General features: G+C 35.7%; 2 protein-coding genes and 1 pseudogene across 2 annotated transcripts; 2 read left to right on the top strand and 1 right to left on the bottom strand.

The window, feature by feature from the left end:
- On the bottom strand, positions 1 to 3,486 carry LOC143636700 (vacuolar protein sorting-associated protein 2 homolog 2-like). The gene is made up of 11 exons (XM_077104227.1): positions 3,307 to 3,486; positions 2,377 to 2,421; positions 1,788 to 1,822; positions 1,659 to 1,709; positions 1,466 to 1,570; positions 1,306 to 1,377; positions 1,165 to 1,236; positions 974 to 1,054; positions 847 to 882; positions 670 to 728; positions 1 to 142 (listed from the first exon to the last, which is right to left on the bottom strand). The coding sequence occupies exons 1-11, from the start codon at positions 3,338 to 3,340 to the stop codon at positions 82 to 84; spliced, it is 651 nt and encodes a 216-aa protein (XP_076960342.1). The 5' UTR covers positions 3,341 to 3,486; the 3' UTR covers positions 1 to 81.
- Positions 3,487 to 8,861: 5,375 nt separating this feature from the next.
- On the top strand, positions 8,862 to 10,684 carry LOC143636699 (pentatricopeptide repeat-containing protein At4g21065 pseudogene; annotated as a pseudogene).
- A 2,314-nt stretch (positions 10,685 to 12,998) lies between these two features.
- On the top strand, positions 12,999 to 18,051 carry LOC143636751 (multiple RNA-binding domain-containing protein 1-like). Its single transcript, XM_077104267.1, has 15 exons — positions 12,999 to 13,109; positions 14,208 to 14,315; positions 14,424 to 14,538; positions 14,729 to 15,300; positions 15,375 to 15,506; positions 15,588 to 15,677; positions 15,768 to 15,882; positions 15,965 to 16,288; positions 16,378 to 16,442; positions 16,524 to 16,698; positions 16,985 to 17,089; positions 17,170 to 17,271; positions 17,335 to 17,508; positions 17,599 to 17,733; positions 17,912 to 18,051. Coding segments are annotated over exons 1-15 (2,349 nt in total). The 5' UTR covers positions 12,999 to 13,107; the 3' UTR covers positions 18,047 to 18,051.
- Positions 18,052 to 19,628: the final 1,577 nt, after the last annotated feature.

Raw genomic sequence — 19,628 nt, 5'->3', positions numbered from 1 at the left:
AACATTTATAAGGAGACAATACACGACTATACACAAAAATACTTAACACTCCGATCCCCTTCAAATGCTGTGTTTCCCATATCAAATGCGTCGAAGCGAAGCGAGTCTCTTTTCCAGATCATCAATATCGTTTGACTCAGAGCTGCACGATACAAATAGAAATTATTTACAAAAAAAAAACGAAATAAAACGAGTATAATAAATCCTCAATAATTGATATTCGTGTATGTTTGACTACGAGACAAAATATATGTTTAGCGAGGTTATTTATTTATATGAAAGTGAACATGCTTATGGTTTTGTCATTAAAAAATAAGAAACATGTAACTATGCAAAAGAGTAATTTACTTTAAAACATAATAATAACAATTATTATTATTATTATTATTATTATTATAAACTTGTGTTTTCTTGTGAATAAGTGCAAGTAGGGGTGAATATATGTTTTCTTGTGAATATATGTTTAGCGAGGTTATTTATTTATATGAAAGTGAACATGCTTATGGTTTTGTCATTAAAAAATAAGAAACATGTAACTATGCAAAAGAGTAATTTACTTTAAAACATAATAATAACAATTATTATTATTATTATTATTATAAACTTGTGTTTTCTTGTGAATAAGTGCAAGTAGGGGTGAATATGGTAAAAGTTAACTAACTGGCATACCTGGGGACAGTATTGTCAACTTTCTTGGGTCCGAGACGGCCTTTTGGTGCAGAAGATAACTGTAAAAAGAATGTTATTAGAAAGTTGTGCCAATAAACACTTTGTCCATTTTCTTGAAAAAAAAGTTTCATATTTGCGTGTAGAAAAACTGTATTATATTCAACTTGCGGAACTAACCTGTGACGCGATGCCTACACCAATCTCATCAAGCACCTACACAACACGTAGGCCAAAAATGTTAAATTTTTATCAAGAGATGCTAAAAAATAAATATTTGAAAACATAGTTGCATAATAATATCTACCTGGTTTGTAAGCTCCTCTGTTTCCTCTTCAGCTTCATCTTTGTCTAAGGTTTCATCAATGGATTCAGACATCATCTCAATCTGTTAACAAATAAGTAACAATTAGTTGCAGCTGATATGAAAACTTATTAATGTGACTTCAAAACTGCAATGGTAAGATATTCATATGCATATAATGTAATGAAATTTACCGTCATATCCAGCTGAGCCGACTCCATCTGGAAATTCTTGATAACTTTAGCTTGTTTTGCAGGGGCCATTTCCTGTAAACAAAAAAAAAACAAATTATATAGAAGCTACTTTTGTGACGGTTAAATATTTTTAAGTTATACCTTGTTCATGGCAACCATTGCTTTTGTTGCACCTTTCATTCCTGTAGAGATAGATGTGTTGGCATAAAGAGCCTGCAAAAACAACTCAAAAGTTAGTAACCATGCATAGTATAGTTTGGTGCATATATAATACCAGTATATTATTTTTATATAATTATACCTGTGTATGAGTTGCTACACCTCTAATCTGTGCACGGCTCCCCTGCAAATTTGTTATTTGTTGTCGAAGACGAACAAGCTGGCGAGCTAATATCTTGGTGGCAGCCTAATCATATTCATTAAAAAAGTAATCTTTATGTTCTATAAATGGTATCATAGTTGTAAAAGATGCAAAAACCAGAATACGCACGAACCTCATTCCCAATTTTAGCTGTTTTTTTAATCTCTGCAACTAATTTCCTCTCCTGAGATACATATTATGTGTGAACTTTAAATGAAGGTAAGAAAGAAATCATATGTAGCATAAGGATGTTATAATATACCTCCATTTGCAAGGATGCGATTTCACGCTCAATACCTGCAATTTAATTAAGTCAAGCTTGATCAAGAGAAAAAAGAAATATATATGTTTGAAAATATAATGTTAGAAAATATGAAAAATGAAATCAAATTAGAATATAGACGCTAGCATTTATCTATAAAAATCCTAATTAAGATTTATAATTTCGTTGTAACAATTTTGTTTCTGTGATTATACTTGAGGCAACGGATACTAAAATGGGATGAGTTAAACATGAACCTAGTTACAAACATGTGAAAGTTGAAGTAGTGAAAGAAAATATTACTATCAAATCAACAGTAAGCATACACCTAATGTTAATAATTAGATATTCTTTCACTTTTAAAGTGTTACACCCTGGAAACAAATAGTTGCGTTTAAGATTAATCTTAATAAGTGGAAAAAATTTAACTTACTAATGACTTATGGTACTTGGAGACTGGCATAAAAAACTATGTATCTTTCTTTATTCTATCATCCCCTATTGTATTCCTACTGTTAAAACACATGTAGTAACTACATATTCTACTGACATAAAAACAAAAGAAACTATAAAAAGAAATGAACTTTACCGCGTGTGGCGACAGCCATTTCTCTTTTGCTCTCCCTCAGTGCATCTGCAAATCAAATACAAAACGAAGAAATTCGTCATCAAATTAGAAAACACAACACAAGAGAATCTGTAACTAAAATACTGCAAGAATGAATCAAGCATTCCCAGAATAAACATGTTAATAGCTACAAAAAATGAACATAGACTTCCCACCCAAACCAGAGTCAATTAGGCACTTAAAATATTAATCTTTAACCTAAATTAGGCAACTTTAACTTAAACCCATGTATTTTGAGAAAAGGGGTAAAAGCTACAATTTAAAAATGTAAAATTCGTCTTAAAGAACTAAATTAGGCAACTTTAACCTAAGCCATCTCAAATTTCCAAGATTCAAGACTATAATTAGTTTACATTTAAGAAAGCTTGAAACTTTTACATAAAACTTGAACATAATCATTCCGACCCATAATAGTGTTTAACCTAAATTAAGTAAATTAAGCAACTTTAACCTAAACCCATCTCAAACTTTCAACATTCGATCCGGTAATTGGTTTACATTTGCCAATTTTTGAAACTTTAACAGATAAATTAACAAAAAGCAGAGAACTTTATGCAAGAAATTGGGAAATTAATCTTTAACCTAAATTAACTAAATTAGGCAAATTTAACCTAAACCCATCTCAAACTTTAAATATTCAAGACTGTAATTAGTTTACATTTACCAAATCTTGAACCTTTTACATAAAAATTAAACAAAAACAGAGAACTTTATGCAAGAAATTGAGAAATTAATCTTTAACCTAAATTAGCCAACTTTACTCTAAACCCATCTCAAACTTTAAATATTCAAGACTGTAATTAGTTTACATTTGCCAAATCTTGAAACTTTAACATAAAAACTGAACAAAAAGCAGAGAACTTTATGCAAGAAATGGAAAAATGAAAGAACCTTTGGGTGAAGTCTTCTTCTTGAAGAGGTTCATGGTTGCAGGCTGAGCAGCAGATCTGGAACAGATTATTATTATGAAGAAGAAGTAACTGGGGTTTGGAGTGTGACTTTAACAGGGTCGGCGGCCATGTAGCCGTTGTAGTTTGGGAAATTACTTTAATGCCCATGACTACCAAGACTCCACTATGGGACAAATTGCTGTTTCCATTGACCATATGTTTATTGGGATGTCAGTTTTGAGAATGAGTTGATGTGAAAAGAATATTCATAGTCGGTAAGGCTGAGTGTAGTGGGTGGGAGATGGGGGCGAGAAAGGGCGACAAAGGGCTAGAACACCCCCCCTCCCCCCGGTGATTTTTGGGTGATTTGGGGCGAGGGCGGATTCTCTTTATCGCCTAAACTTTGAGAAAATAATAATATTTTATTATTTTGACCGTTGTCAAATAGTACAAAATAAAAAAAATAATTAAAACAATATATTATATATCTATATAAATATATACCTTTTTCTTCATTTCATATCCTTCTTCTTCATTTCACATCTATATAAACATAAATCTTCTTCAAAAAATTTAGCAAAATGAATCCTACAAACAACCCAAACCAACCGACACTCGTGGAAGTCGCCACTACCATGAGAGAAATCATCAAAAAACAAAAAAAATGTGTTGAGGAACTCAACGATGTCATGAACGAAACCAACAAACAACACGAAAAGATTGACCAAATGTTGGAATTGCGGGAATTGAGTGAAAAATACGAATCCCTCAAAGCGGCCGGGTCACACGAAGAGGTCGTATATTGCAACGACAACGAATTGAAAAAATGCGCAAATATTATGGATATTAGTATGTTATTTAGTTATGTTTTTTAATATTTTTAGTTATGTATTTTTTTTAATTTTAATGCATTATTAGTTATGTTTTTTAATTTTTTTGTATTTCTTTTTAATTTTAATGCATTTTTATTTAATTATTTAAATAAATTGGTTTTTATTTAATTAGTTTAGTTATAAAAAGAAAATAATAAAAAAACACACTATGGGCCCAACTTGTAGCCCCTACATCATTACACCCCAAAAACAAATTTCCACTCCATGCTGACTGGGCGCCACGTGTCATAATTCGCCCCCAATTGTAGCCCATCCACTACACATGGCCTAAGTATGATAAGTTATTTAAGTCTAAGTTGTTTTTTAGAAGATTGATTAAAGTAATCATATGAAACTAAATTAAAAAATAAAAGTTTAATCATGTATGTAATGTCTTGCGAGGTTGTTAGCTTGAATATCGAGTCCGTCTAGGTTTTCGTCTTGTAGTGTGTTACACTAGAGAGTTCCACCATTGTGGTGGCACAACAACTGTCAAGTGGCAACCTACGGTATGGTTTTTTAAGGGAGCGCCCAAACTGTCACACCCCGGTTTAGGGCCTATGCGTGTGACCAATAGTTGGTACATGTTTTGTAAATACATCAGAGTTGCGGGTTATTTTAGTGGAAGACTTTGGTTGAATAGAATATTAATTTATTTGAAAACTTCTCGGATAATAAATATCTGGTGTTTGATTTATAAAGCTTATTGAAATACCGTTTGTAATATTTTAATAATTGAAAACTGAGCCATCGTTACCTTGCGAGCATCTAACTCCATGAATGTATTGCTACCTGTACTAATCTGTATTCCCTGAAATGTGGGGAAAAAATACGTCAGCTATATACTGGTGAACACGTATGACTCAATAAAACATTTTGAATGACATTATAATACAAATATAGTTTTCTCTACAAGCTCAGCAGAAGCATTTCTACTTCTGGTCTATGTACCACTGCCCTACACATACAATTGTTCCCGAGCCACGTAGCCCTTTCCGGGAGACTAGTTATGACCATTAGCCCGCGACCACGTAGCCTTAGAATGACTAGGCTGAACGGTTATGTTTGGATCCAGACACATGTGTATTCGGTCTGAGTTGACTTTATTTTATACTTTGTTTTATAAAGTTTTAGAGATTACTCGATCTCATGTAGACATTGATTGACTCGTTAAGACAAACACCCGTTCGTCTCACTGAGTATAATATGTTTTGACTGATTAAAAAGGTTAACGTATTCACGTTATAAAAGGTTTGAACGTATTCACCTGTGATTGTCTGTTCTGAATGATATGGTGATCTCGTTTGAAACCTTGACTGTGAATGAATGATTGATTGACTGACTGATTGATTGACCTATAATAAAATAGGTATATGAATATCCGGATCGTCTCTTGATCTGGCTATAAACCTTTAGTCTGGTTTAAATAGCTTTAAACCTTGATTGATCATTTGTTTGAATAAAATATTTAGACCCGTAGTCTTTCTGTTTATTTACCAAATTATATGATGAGTTTCTTCTTCATGAATAAACATCTATAATTTGTTTCTTCTTCAAGAAGAAACATTCATTGACTGTTATGCATGTAAAATCTTATGTTTCTTACACATGAAGAAACAATGTTTTAACTATATTCTTTGTATACGAATGCTATGTTTCTTAATCGTGAAGAAAACTATATTTCCTTATAAATGTAAAACTAATGTTTTTTAGTTGTAAAGAAACATTATTATAATCCTTTGTATGTTTAAAGCTTATGTAAACATAATTATGATCAAGGTTTGTATTACACCCCTGACTATGGTCTAAGCCATATAATAATAATACCATAATGACTTAGGTCAGAACTCTTACCTTACACGGGTATTCGAAGTTAGATACCTAAGTTCGTACGAGCAGCACTTCTACTCTATGTCGTATACTGGTGCTTAGATTGTCAGAACTTCGGGGCTTAGCACGAACATCGAGGTTGGCACGTGCACGAGGCAACATATGGTGGCCATCGTGATGTGCACGTACTTCGAGATAGAATGTCGGGTTATTTTCAGATGGCACACACTTCAAGGAACACGTCGAGTATTTGCTCGGATTACGAGGTAATGATTGTCGGGTTGGTGGCACGCAAAACTATGCTTGGCACGCAAACCGAGGTATAGAGAGAGTAAATCTAGAGAGTCTAGAGAGAGAAAGTTTGGTGTGTGGAATGAATGAGCCGTGAATACCCCTTTTTATAGCTGATTTTGCACTCCATCGCGATACGCGATGGAGTTTTCCATGTGGGCGTCGCATATCGCGATGCTACCACCCCTGCATGAACGCCACGTGTCATCACGTGGCCTGACACGTGTCACCCGAATGTGACACGTGTGTGATGCGTCATCACAGCCCATCACGGTACGCGATAGCCGTCTCCTTAAACTCATCGCGTAGCGCGATGGGTCCATGTATATTATTTTTCACTTTTAGTCCCTTGTCTTTGATAGCCTGTCATTTCTAGTCTAATTCTCGTTGTCCAAAAATACTAAGGCGGCTCGTGGCGATGCGAACGAAGTGCAAAGTGCGCCATCAAAGCGCCACATTGCGTCTATTGCCCAACGCCCTTCGCCCGAGCGCGTGCGCGTCGGGTGCTTCGCACCATCCACTAGGACCACTGTGTGCATGCTAGGCATATAAGAATATTATTATGGAAAATCTCTTCATTATAAAGAGCTTCCATTTCTTTACCACTTTCCCATATGAGACGAGTTTTAATTTCCTTATTTATGCCCATGTGGAATGCTTTCACTTTCTTACATATTTCAACGTGGGATGGAATTTCCTTATTCCATATCCTTAACATAAGATGGAATATTTTAATTTCCTTATAGAATTGTTTTATTTTCTTTGTTTGAATTTTCCTAACACTTATTTTAGGGAATAATTTTGATCCTCCAACTTTACTTAGTTGTCAAATTTGGATCGAAATTTTGGGGATGTTACACAAACCAAACTTTGAAGTCTATGTGGGCTTGGTTAAGGCAAATTAGTATGGTGGGCTCGGTTAAGGCAAATTAGTATGGTCAAAGTGAGGCAACAGGGTTCTTCAAATTGAGGAGTGCGGTGGTCTAAAACACAATAAAGTCGTCGTTCAAAAAAAAACTAAGGCCCTTCTTAGTGGGCGTTATCTATGGGTCATCCCCCCCCCCCAAAAAAAAAGATGAAGAAACATGCTCGGGAACCCCGCTCTCGTGACATTTTGGCCTTCAAAAAAGTCTCCTAGTGTTTTGTACAAAGCGCTTGATGAATTGAAGGTGGGGCTAAGGAGGATTTTGAGCCAATTTCGTCTCATTTCGTAATCTGAAATGTGCGTTATTAATTTTGATGACTTATTTGTTAAAATACAATGAAGCAGTGTATGTAGATCCGTGAATCAACTCTTTTCAAGTATTTTCCTTGTATTTTCTTAGACTCAAAACACATTCTTAACTCCTTTTAAAAATACTTTCCCGACAATCTCCCACCATTTTTAAAATATACTCGCTTTATTAAATAAACTACATAGTACCCAATCATAGTAGGGTGACACATAACTTTAATGTTCTAATTCACATTCAAGATGTTGTCCTAGTCATTCGTTTTGGTGAATCATGTGTTCATAAACAAAGGCTAAGTCAATTATGACTAATGTAAGTGCGTGCAACATGCACATATGTTTCAAAGTAACTAAGAACATTTCATTAAGGTTTTTGTTTCAGACTTCTATTGGGTGAAGATTGATATCCTCCTGTGAATTCTTATCGATCACTTTTGAATTATTAAGCCTTGCTTAGTAGAGGTTCTTGTCCTTTAGTGGGAGGTCCTAGGTTCTAAGGAGGCAGGGCGGTGTTCTCGCCCACCCCAGCCATTCATTCTTGATTTACTCAGTTTTCCACTCTTTTTTATTCTTCTCTCTTTCCTGAATCAGTGTGGTGACACGGAGTCGAGGTGTCTTTTGAAATGACCAAGAGACATATGGTGGTGTTTCCGGCAATCCTAAGCCCACCCCGAGGACACTGTGTTCACCCTAACACATACAAAGGATGCAAATATATGAGTATTGGGGATTCTAGCCATTCGGATATAACAATACTAATAATAATATTTAATTATTATTATTATTTTATTATTGTTGTAAATAATACGGTGAAATCTACAATAACAGATAATAACAGATGTATATATTTTTCAAACAAATAATGTAATATTTGTAACATTGTCTACTAAATAGTTGTTGAATAGTAAAATGTGGTAGAATAAATTATACATAAATGTAAGAGTAAGATCCATCAAAATGATTTACACTAATACATGTTTATTACCATCTCTTTCAACTATCTACAAGTTTCTTTTATCACAAATTTAATCTTGATATAACTGTGGTAAAACTATAAAATTATCCCAGTTTATTACTCTAATTCTAGAGAGATTTTAACTTTTAAGGCTATGTATTGTGGGCGTTCAACAGAGATGAATTCAGCCAGTCATATTACGTCACTTGGCGTCGACCAAACCCCTTATCGTTCGCGTCACCAATGAATTCATCTATTCGCAAGCAAAACCATCAATTTTTCTTTGTTCGCTCACCCGCTTAGACGAGTTGACTGGATGAGTAGACGAGTTGACTGAATTCATCCGTTCGCGACGACCGCTGACGAAGCTATATAAATTCCCTTATTCCTAAACCTTCATTTCTTTTCTTGTTCCTAATCTCCATTACCACCACCATGGAAATCACAACAATGTCACAAGCCACCCAACTCCACGCCCAATTCATCAAACACCCACAACCCAACACCACTCAAACCCTAATCAAAATCTTCAATTTCACCGCTTTATCACCTTCCGGCAACCTCACATACGCCCACAATATCCTCAACTCACTCAAACCCACCACCCAAATCAACTCATACTTCCACAACACCCTCATCCGAGCTTATTCCGACTCAGACCCACTTCAATCCATCACTCTCTTCCTCAATTGGCTCAATCACAACCACCCATTTCACCCTTTACCCGATAGGTTCACTTACCCGTTTGTAATTAAAGCCTGTGCCAAATTGAAGCGTAAAAGATTCGGTACACAGGTTCACGGGTTGGTTTTAAAGTCCGGGTTGGGTCAGGATGTGTTTATTCAAAATGGGCTGATTCATTTTTACTCCGGGTGTGATGAAATGGGGTGTGCACGTAAGGTGTTTGATGAAATGCCTGAACGAGACGTCGTGTCGTGGACGAGTGTGATTAAGGGGTTGGTTGATTGTAAGCGGCCCGTGGAGGGGTTGAGGTTGTTTGAGAGGATGGTAGTGGAGGGAATTGAGCCGAATGATGTGACGGTGATTTCGGTGTTGAGAGCGTGTGCGGAGACCGGAGCGTTGAGCGTTGGGATGAGGTTGAATGAGTTTGTTGACGAGAAAGGGGTTCGGTTGAGGAAGAATGTCGTGACGGCGTTTATTGATATGTATTCGAAGTGCGGGTGTTTGGATAGTGCGGTGAGGGTTTTCGATGAGGCTGGTAATAGAGATGTTTATGTTTGGACGGCGATATTATTGGGCCTTGCGAGTTATGGCCGGTGTAAGGAGGCGGTTGAGTTGTTTTGAGGCAATGGAGCGTGTTGGTTTGAAGCCGGATGAGAAGACGATGACTGCTGTGTTGTCGGCTTGTAGGAATATGGGTTGGGTCGATGAAGGTTTAGCGTATTTTAATAACATTAAAAAAGTGTATAAACTAAGACCGACTGTACAACATTATGGATGCATAGTGGATTTACTTGCTAGATCCGGAAGACTAGACGCTCAAAAGTTTATCGAATCCATGCCTATCGAACCCGACGCAGTTCTATGGAGATCATTTATATGGGGATGTAAAGTACACGGGGATACCGAGCGAGTGGACCATTTGATTAAACACCTTGAAGTCGCAAAGATGGATTCTTGTGACGACTGTGGAACTTACGTGTTACTCGGTAACGTGTACGCATCTAACGGGAAATGGAAGAATAAAGCGAACGTGAGACGGTTAATGAACCAAAAGGGGCTTGTGAAGCCATCAGGGCATAGTCGGATTGAACTTGACGGTGTTGTTTACGAATTTACGGCTGGAAGTACTTGTAACCTTGAGGTTGCAAGTATTTACAAGAAGTTGGAGGAAATAGAAGAAACTTTAAGGGTTAACGGTTATGATCCAAAGTTATCAGAGGTGTTGCTTGAGATTGACGATGAAGAGAAGGCTTCGCAGTTACTTCATCACAGCGAGAAGCTTGCAGTCTCGTTTGGGTTGATAAAAACCGAGCCTGGGACTATAATTAGAGTTGTAAAGAACTTAAGGTCTTGTGAGGACTGTCATTCGTTCATGAAACATGTGTCTGGTGTTTATCGACGAGAGATATTGATTAGGGATCGCATTCGGTTTCATCATTTCAGGAATGGAGAGTGTTCTTGTGGAGATTATTGGTAATAGGAACAATAATATTAGGAAAAACTGAAAGTTTCTGGTTAAATTATAGATGCAACCTGGTCTATTTAAGTTACAAACAGTTATTATATATATAACAAACTAAAAGTTTGGTGTCGCAAGTGCCTTATTGGGCACTTGGCGGCACCGAACTGGTCTGCAAAGTTTGTTTTGGTTTCTTTAGTTCAATTGTCATAACGAAAATAATGAAAAATGAGCTAACGCCAATTTTTTGTGTTTTTTTTTTGTTTTAGTTCTGGGATCGACAACGATCGGCTTTTACCAACGCTCGTGTTTTACCGTCTGACGTCAGCCTATTGGTCCATATCAACTTATATACGCTTTCATTTTATATTTGGTTTTAATTCCAGTACAATAACACACGTCACCAAAACCGACCGAATTCACGTTGACTTACCGAATCAACGCTTGGGGCCGACAACACTTGGGTTTTACCACCGCTTGAGTTTTACTAACCTGGCCGGCGCAACGCGCCGGGTAAAAAACTAGTTTATTCTAAAAGTTGTTTGGGTGCAAGTTGTGTTGGGATAACGAGTTGAATTGATGAACCTCAACAATAACACATTTTTTCGTGTCAGGCATTAACTTGAATACGAACCCACTTAGTCGAGTCATGTTATATGTCGTTTTAGGAATTATATGAGTATCAATTCTTTATCTATAATTTACTCTTGTCTCATTAAATTATACGGGAATTAAACCTTTCGTTATATTGTGTTTTACTGTGGGGAGTAATAGAACTTATAAGCTTGATCCGGTCTCGAAGTGGCTATACATTAGGGTTCTGCTCTGTTTTCTGTCATGTAACACCCCAACCTGAAACAATCTAGCATGTCATTGTTACATATATCAAAATAGAGTTCATATAAACCTAAGTTTAATTAAATTAGCTCAAATAAACGAAAATGAAATGTCTTTAAAAATCTTAGAGTTTCATTTATCTCTCTCATCACTAATTCCCTTTATTTCTCAAATTTTCTCTCAACAAATAACAACAAAGAGAATACTGTTGAGTAAAAAATTGTCTAATAATAGAATAAAATGTAAAGATGGATGGAAGAAAATGGAATCCATGAACCTTGATTCAAACACTAAACCACAACTTATACTGAAATAAAGTTAAATGGTAGTCTATTTTTTCAACGTTAAAAAGTCACACGAAATTTGTGTTTGACTTTTGAAAGTCAAACTATCTAAAAATGATGGAACTAAATCTAATGTTCGACTTTGCAAGAGCTACAACATTTTCAATTGATTGTAACTTTGAAGTGGCAAGTATGGTCAGCTATAGTATAATTGACTGAAATTCTTGAATTTTTATGACATTTTCTTGACAACATCAGTCAAATAGCCTTAAACAAATGAGTGTATCAAATTCAGGTTATTTTCTCTAACGGGTCGAAGTCGGCTATGTTTATCTAATGTGTCAAACTCAAATAATAGTTTGTAAAAGTAAATTTAGTAGGTGTTACAGGTGAGTCATCAATCACACATTACATGTGTGTCGTTGAGAAATCAAAATTTCATGAATAATTAAATTTGAAAGAGTGACATAAAAATGGTTTTTGATAGATATATAATAGAAAAAAACAACTAATCTGATTATAATATAATATTTATAAAAGAAAAATAATATCCATGTTAAATATTCTATTATTTTGGTATAAAAAAAATTAAATTATATAAAACCTTTAGGTGATTTATATTAGAGGTGCACAAAGAACCCGAACTCAGAATCGGACCTGAAAAAAAGCGGAGATGGTTATTTTTATACCAGGTCTTTAATACCTGAACCCGTACCCGACCCGACTTGTAGGGTACGGATATGGCATGCATTTTAGTAACAAAACCCGTACGCGAACCGGACCTGATTTATACCCGGTAATACCCGAAAACCCGAACCGGTTCAGTACCCGGAACCGGCTTTTTCCAATACTAGAAACCGGGTTTTTCAAATACCCGATCGATACCCAAAATTACCCGAAATATAACTGGAAAGTACCCGAAAAATACCCCTAAAAAGTGCAACCCCTAAAAAAATTCCATTCTATACCAGAAAAAAAGTCCGAAAAAACCTAAAAATATGGTTTTTTCAATACCCGGAAATATGATATTAAAATACATGGTTTTAGAATACCCGTCTCTATACCCGACCAGAACCCGACACATAGGATATGGTTTTTAGAGGCAACACCCGGACCCGAACCCGACCCGAGCATTGCTAATACCCGGTTTTCCAATACCCGATCATACCCGAACCCGGGTTTTTCTAGTACCCGATTTTTGCACCTCTAATTTATATTATATTATTGTGGGCCGTTATTGGACTAATAATAAGCCCAGTCCGATCTCAAACCCACCCGTTACATTAAACATTTAGGGTTCTTCTTCTCCTTCTTCTACATGTTCTGTTTGCTTTCGTGTTCATCAATCTCATTGCAATTATGTAAGTGTATGCTTATTTCTCTCTTATTTGAATATTATTAGCAGTGTAATTGACTATGAATAACAATTTGTTGTGATTTGTAACAGTTAGACCGCACTAGTGTAGTTTATTATTATTATTAGCATCTATTTGTAACACAGAAATAACCTAGTTTCATACAGTGTTGTAGAAATCGCTAGGCGCTTGTCGGATACCGACTACGGATTAATTAGATTGGAATTATATATGTTTTAGAGAGAAATAGGTTCATTGACCAAACAAACTCTGATTGAACTCATTGCGGCGTTGGAAGTTGGAACCGGCTTGTCGAAACTTAAACATATATATTTAGGGTTTAGCATTTCTGGTTAAGGTTTGACGAGCTGGTTCCAACGTCGCTGGAATGAGTTCAATCGGAGTTTGCTTGGTAATTGTTTCCTTGGATTTTCACTTTTTTGTGGTTTATGAATGAACTCACTTTTGCATAAGCGTATATATATATTGTGTGTGTGTATTTATATTTGTATAATTTTGAAAAGTTACATTTGAAAGTCTACATTATTACTTTAAATTTAAAGTTCACATAGTATAGTTCGAACATTAACGTTTTAGTTCATGGATCGGGTCGGGAACTCAGGTTATTGGGTTAAAACGGACGTCTGATTTTGACCGCCTTTGACCAATTTGTGGGTATGATTAGGTGAAATCAAATCGGTGTGGCATACTTATTAGCGACTACACGTGATTTTTACTACACTGATTTCATACTTAACCTTTTGAACTGTTTTGTTGCTATCTGAGTGTCTGTATGTTTATCACTTGTAAATAGAATTGGATAGGTCAGAAAAGATGTGACCTCGTGCTTTGCTGTGTGTATTTTCTATCATACATTTGCAGAAACATGTATGATTAAACCCATTATACGCTTAAATGCTAAAATGCTAAAATGACAACCTAGTGCCTATTTTAAGATTTGTTAAAATTCTTATGCAACGGTTATAGTCTGTTACTCTATAAACACTTCCTTTCGAGCTATTGAATGTTGGATTAGTTGCTTGCATGCCTATTGTATTTAATATTCATCCATATTCAGTTTTATAACACGACTTGTTTGTGAAGGTCTCGAATATGTGTAAAAAATCTGCCAAAACATGTAAATGATGAACGCCTACGAGATTATTTTTCTCAGAAGGGAGAAGTAACTGATGCCAAACTCGTGCGGACCAGGTATTTTTTCGTGTCTGGTCTTTAGTTATAATTATGACTTCTCCATATGTCTGGTGTCTGCATATTCTTTAGTTTTCGTTATAATTATTGGATTTAATTATTTTTTAGAGAAGGTAAAAGCAGACAATTTGGTTTTGTTGGTTTCCGGAGCGAGAAAGAAGCTGCAGAAGCTCTAAAATTCTTCCATGGATCTTTCATGGATACGTGCAGGATTACTTGTGAGGTGCGTGATTATGGATCTATCATATTTATTTGTTGAAAGAAGTTATTCTTGTTTCTCTTCTAAGCTAGTAAAATATCACTTTATAATGTATCTTTAATCAATTCAAAAGATAGAAATGTGTGGTTATAGCTCTGACATGAAGATCAACCTTGTAACATTTTAAAAAGAAATTAGTGTATTCCATACACAGGTTGCACGCAAAGTGGGTGATACAGAAATGCCACGTCCATGGAGCCGATACACTCTTAAGAAACAAGAGTCAACTAAAGTTAAAAAGGAATCTGCTAATGCAAGTAAGAAAGTAACACCGGAGGTGAAAGATAATACCGAGGATGGTGACCTTCAGTTCCAGGAGTTTCTTCAGGTCATGCAACCGCGTACAAAGTCAAAGTTATGGTCTAATGATCTTCTGGAAGCCCCCCAAGAAAAAGACGGTAGCAAAAAAGTTAAAGAAGGGGGCAAAAAGAAATCGAATTCAGAATCTGACAAGTTAAACGAAAACAGTGATAAATCATTGTCAGATATGGATTACTTTAAAAGTAGAGTAAAGAAAGATTGGTCAGATTCAGACGATGATGATGCGGAGGAAACTGAAAATGATGATGATGGTGATGATGATGAAATGAAGGAAGCACATGAAAGTGACCCTGAAAACCCTAATGAAACAGAAGATACAGATGAACCATCATCAAGTTTAGAAGATGAAGATGATATTTTACAAACCGGTCGTCTGTTTGTTAGAAACCTGCCATACACTGCTACGTATGTTTCTTAATCTTCCTACAAGTTCTAACAGTTTTTGATTTATAACCATATTATTTTTTAATGAAAAACAGGGAAGATGATTTGAGGGAGTATTTCAGCAAGTTTGGCAATGTGTCTCAGGCTCATCTGGTGGTTGATAAAGATACAAAACGATCAAAGGGAATTGCTTACATTCTTTATGCACTCCCAGAATTTGCAGCCAGGTTTGTATATTTTTTAAATCTGACACCATGCTTATAAGTTTCAAGATATTGTTTATGTAATTATGTAGCTGAAATGTACAGGGCACTAGAAGATCTTGACAATTCTATATTTCAAGGCAGACTTCTGCACATTATGCCAGCAAAGCAGAAAATTGTTCCTGTGAAAAAAGAGTAAGATTCTTTTCTTATAAACTTATCTTCAGACGCATCATATTCATTATTATTCTATTTTACAAGTCGAAGTTATTTATGTTTGATCAGCGATTTTGACCAACATTCGAAGACGTTGAAGCAACAAAGGGAAGAAAAAAGGAAGAAATCTGAACTTTCTGGAGATACAAGAGCGTGGAACAGTTTATTTATGGGACCAGATACAGTATGATTCTTACTTATATTATGTTCCTTATCATTTAATTTTGGAAAACGTGACAAGACATGTGATTATTATTTTGTAATAGGTTGTTGAGAACATTGCTAGGGAATTTGGTACAAGTAAAAGTGAATTACTGGACCGAGAAGCTTCTGATGTACCTGTGCGCATTGCATTAGCAGAGACACAAGTGATTGCAAAGACAAAAAAAGCTCTTGCAAATGCTGGTGTTAACGTGACTGCTTTAGAGAATTTCGCCAGTAAAAAAACAGAGGGCGGAAAAAGAAGTAACCATGTTATAATAGTAAAAAATCTTCCGTACGGTTCTTCTGAAAGTGAACTTGCTAGCATGTTTGGTAAATTTGGAAGCATTGACAAAGTTATTCTCCCTTCAACAAAAACTCTCGGTTTGGTATGTTATCAGGCTTTCGTTATCTTAATTATATAATGAGCTATTATGTTAATTAAAGTTACTCATTAGCTGATGTCATAAACCATCAGGTTGTCTTTCTTGAACCCGGTGAGGCTCGTCGAGCATTTAAAGGTTTGGCATACAAACGTTACAAGTAAGTTCATGCTTATCTGATTGTAAATAGTTTGCGTATTCTAACTATTCAATATTTATGTATTATATGCTTGTAATTCAGAGATGCTCCTTTGTATTTGGAGTGGGCTCCTGATGACATTATGAGTGAAGATCCAATGGTTGCAACTGATGAAAAGGAAACACCTATTGTGGGAGAACACCAGACCAACCGAGCATTACTAGAACAACAATTGGAAGGAACAGAGGATGCTGATATTGATACAGAACGAGTTGAGGTGGCATTTTTGGTCTATTTACCTATAAATCGGTCAATTTCGGTTATGTTTATCTCAACGGGTCAAACAGGTGGAATAACCATAGAAATAGGTTGACCTATATCAAAAGTGGCCTTGTTTTTAAAATGCTTTATCATTTTATTCAAAACAGATTTTGTATCATTGGGATAATATAGCTTTTGAAATCATTTATGACACTGATTAATTATAATGGTTTTCTATTTTGACGTGTTTTTTATGTTTATAACTTTTGACATTCTTTTTTTGTTCTTCATGATCTTATCAGTCACGGTCACTCTATGTCAAAAATCTGAACTTTAAAACAACTGATGAGAGTTTGAAGAATCATTTTATTGAGCACGTAAAGAAAGGAAAACTACGAAGTGTTCGGGTATAGTTTTCGGCCTTCACTATTCTGCCTTGAACAATTTGTTCTAAATTGCTTACTTTTATTTATTTATCTTTTTGCAGATAAAAAAGCATATGAAAAATGGGAAAAATGTTTCAACAGGATTTGGGTTTTTGGAGTTTGATTCTGTGGATACCGCTGTACATGTTTGCAGGGATTTACAGGTATGATGTATCGTATTGTATTCCGATTTTATGGATGGTGATGTTAACATGCTTTTGTTTCAGGGAACGGTTTTGGATGGGCACGCTCTTATATTACAATTATGCCATGTTAAGAACAATGGAAAAGTGAAAGAGAAAGTGGGCGAAGATCAAAGTTCGACAAAGTTGATGGTGAGGAATGTAGCTTTTGAAGCTACTGAGAAAGAGTTGCGTCAACTGTTTAGTCCTTTCGGTCAGGTAAGCTTTTGTCAAGGTTAATTTGATTTGGTAAAGTTTCCTATTAAAACTAGCTTTGTTTCATTTTTGAATAATTTTATGTGTTTGCAGGTGAAGAGATTAAGGCTGCCAACGACAAGCTTCGGGAAGCATAGAGGATTTGCTTTTGTCGAGTATGCAACCAAACAAGAGACAAAAAACGCTCTTCAAGCTCTATCGAACACTCATTTATACGGGCGTCATCTGGTATGCTCTTTAGGGAAAAAGTTTTAACTTAGTACATCCTTCTATTATAATGTAACAAATAAAAATAATAATATTTTTTTATATAATGGAGTAATTAGAAGTAAGAACTGGTAAAGAAAACCGTCCAGTTTGGTGTGTCGGTTTTGGCCTATTGTGTGACTAACCAAGTTGATTGCAGGTTTTGGAGAGAGCAAAGGAAGAAGATACCATAGAAGAGTTGCGTGCTCGAACCGCTGCGCAGTTTGTTGATGAGAGCACCGGTTTTCAAAACCAAACTAAATTATCTCTAAAGAGGAAGCATTTTGATATTTAGGATTTTTAAATATTATAAGTTGAGGCCCAGTTTTGCATGTTTTCTTGTAATTTGTATTTTTGTTTTTTATATAATTTATGTTGTGGACCCACTTGGTAACATCTGTGGAGAAAAAATAATACTATATCATCATCATCGTACTCAGTATATCCCACCAATAGCAAAGCTATGGTAGGGTCTGAGGAGGGTAAGATGTAGACTGCCTTACCTCTATCCCATAGGGATAGAGAGGCTGCTTCCGGTGAGACCCCCGGCTCGATAGTAGTTTTGCATCAAGCCTTTGACATAAGGTACATAGCACTCAATCATCGGGACACCGGCTGGTGCATGTACCCTTGTCTTTCGGCTATCAACGCCACCACATGATGCCTGATTAACCTTCCGCCACTTTTAACGTTATTTTCACGAGATTAGTTAAATAACGTCAAAATTAGTGCAATTTCACTTTTGCCCACCCGAGGGTTCACACATATATGCATTATATGCGCGCACCACAAGCAGGGCGTAAAAATAATACTATATATTTATGTTATATAGTTTTTGATACCGAAAGAAACACTAAACCAACCCTAAGATTAGTTCAAGATTTCAACCGAGTGATGGTATGGATCTAGCTCGGTATGAATTGATTTGGCTAAACATGCAAAACAGAACACCGTGAGCTCGTTACGAGGAGGGGTGGGGGGTGGTCTTTGTAACCGTCTTCCGGCCTGAGAATTATTATCGATGGTCGTAGGAATAGTTTTAGAGAATAGGTTGCAGATCTTTTTACTGTTGATCTTGCATGGGTATTAATATTAATAGCCGAAGGGGTCAAGAATGATTGGTCTACCCGTCCCTTCACATAGAATGTTCTATTTGCATGGCTAAGCATGTTAGAGCATTCTGATTGGACGTGACAGCTGGTGTACGGAGGCACATAGCATCTGTTGGTACACGTTGGCATCCTATAATTGGCTTAATGTGCAATCATGAGTATTCTCGGAATTTTGGGCTGTGATTGGTTTTTACATCACTTGCCATGTGCAACGCTCCCTGCCTTTTATGCGTAATGCCTCTTTCAATTAATCCTTTGAGTTATTATTTGCTAAGGATTTCTTCTGCGGGTGATGCTGTCTCTCGCCCTACGGACTGTCATGTTCCGCGGTTGAACGACTTTGTCTTTCCTTTAGAACTTATGATGCTTTGCAGATGGTTTATAATCCTATCTCCACAAAATACTTATGTGACATGAGTCCTTGAGATAACTTTTCAGTATAAAAACTTTGTCTTCCAAACAATCCACTTGTGAGAATAGTAATGAATAGTCTTTGTATGGCCCTTTTGACCCATTTCAATTATTGTAGACATTGAAATATGTTAAGTCTTGTGTTGACATGTTATTTCATACATTTTTCCATGGAAACATTTAAATTCATATAAACACTTTGTTTTCCTAACTTCTTTACTAGTGTCAAATTTACAAAAGTAGTTAACAATGGGTGTCTCCAACTTAAATAAGCATATTTTTTTGGTAACATATACTTTCTTTTTATAATATTTATCATTCCCCATTAATCAGATTGAGTTTATATTTAGACCA

The sequence above is a fragment of the Bidens hawaiensis genome, unplaced genomic scaffold (genome assembly GCF_021521415.1).
Source record: "Bidens hawaiensis isolate Kalapana, Puna unplaced genomic scaffold, B.hawaiensis_p1.1 tig00008041_1, whole genome shotgun sequence".
Classification (NCBI taxonomy): Eukaryota; Viridiplantae; Streptophyta; class Magnoliopsida; order Asterales; family Asteraceae; genus Bidens; species Bidens hawaiensis.
Note: the sequence above shows the minus strand (reverse complement) of the source record. Positions and strands in the feature narration are given on the sequence as shown.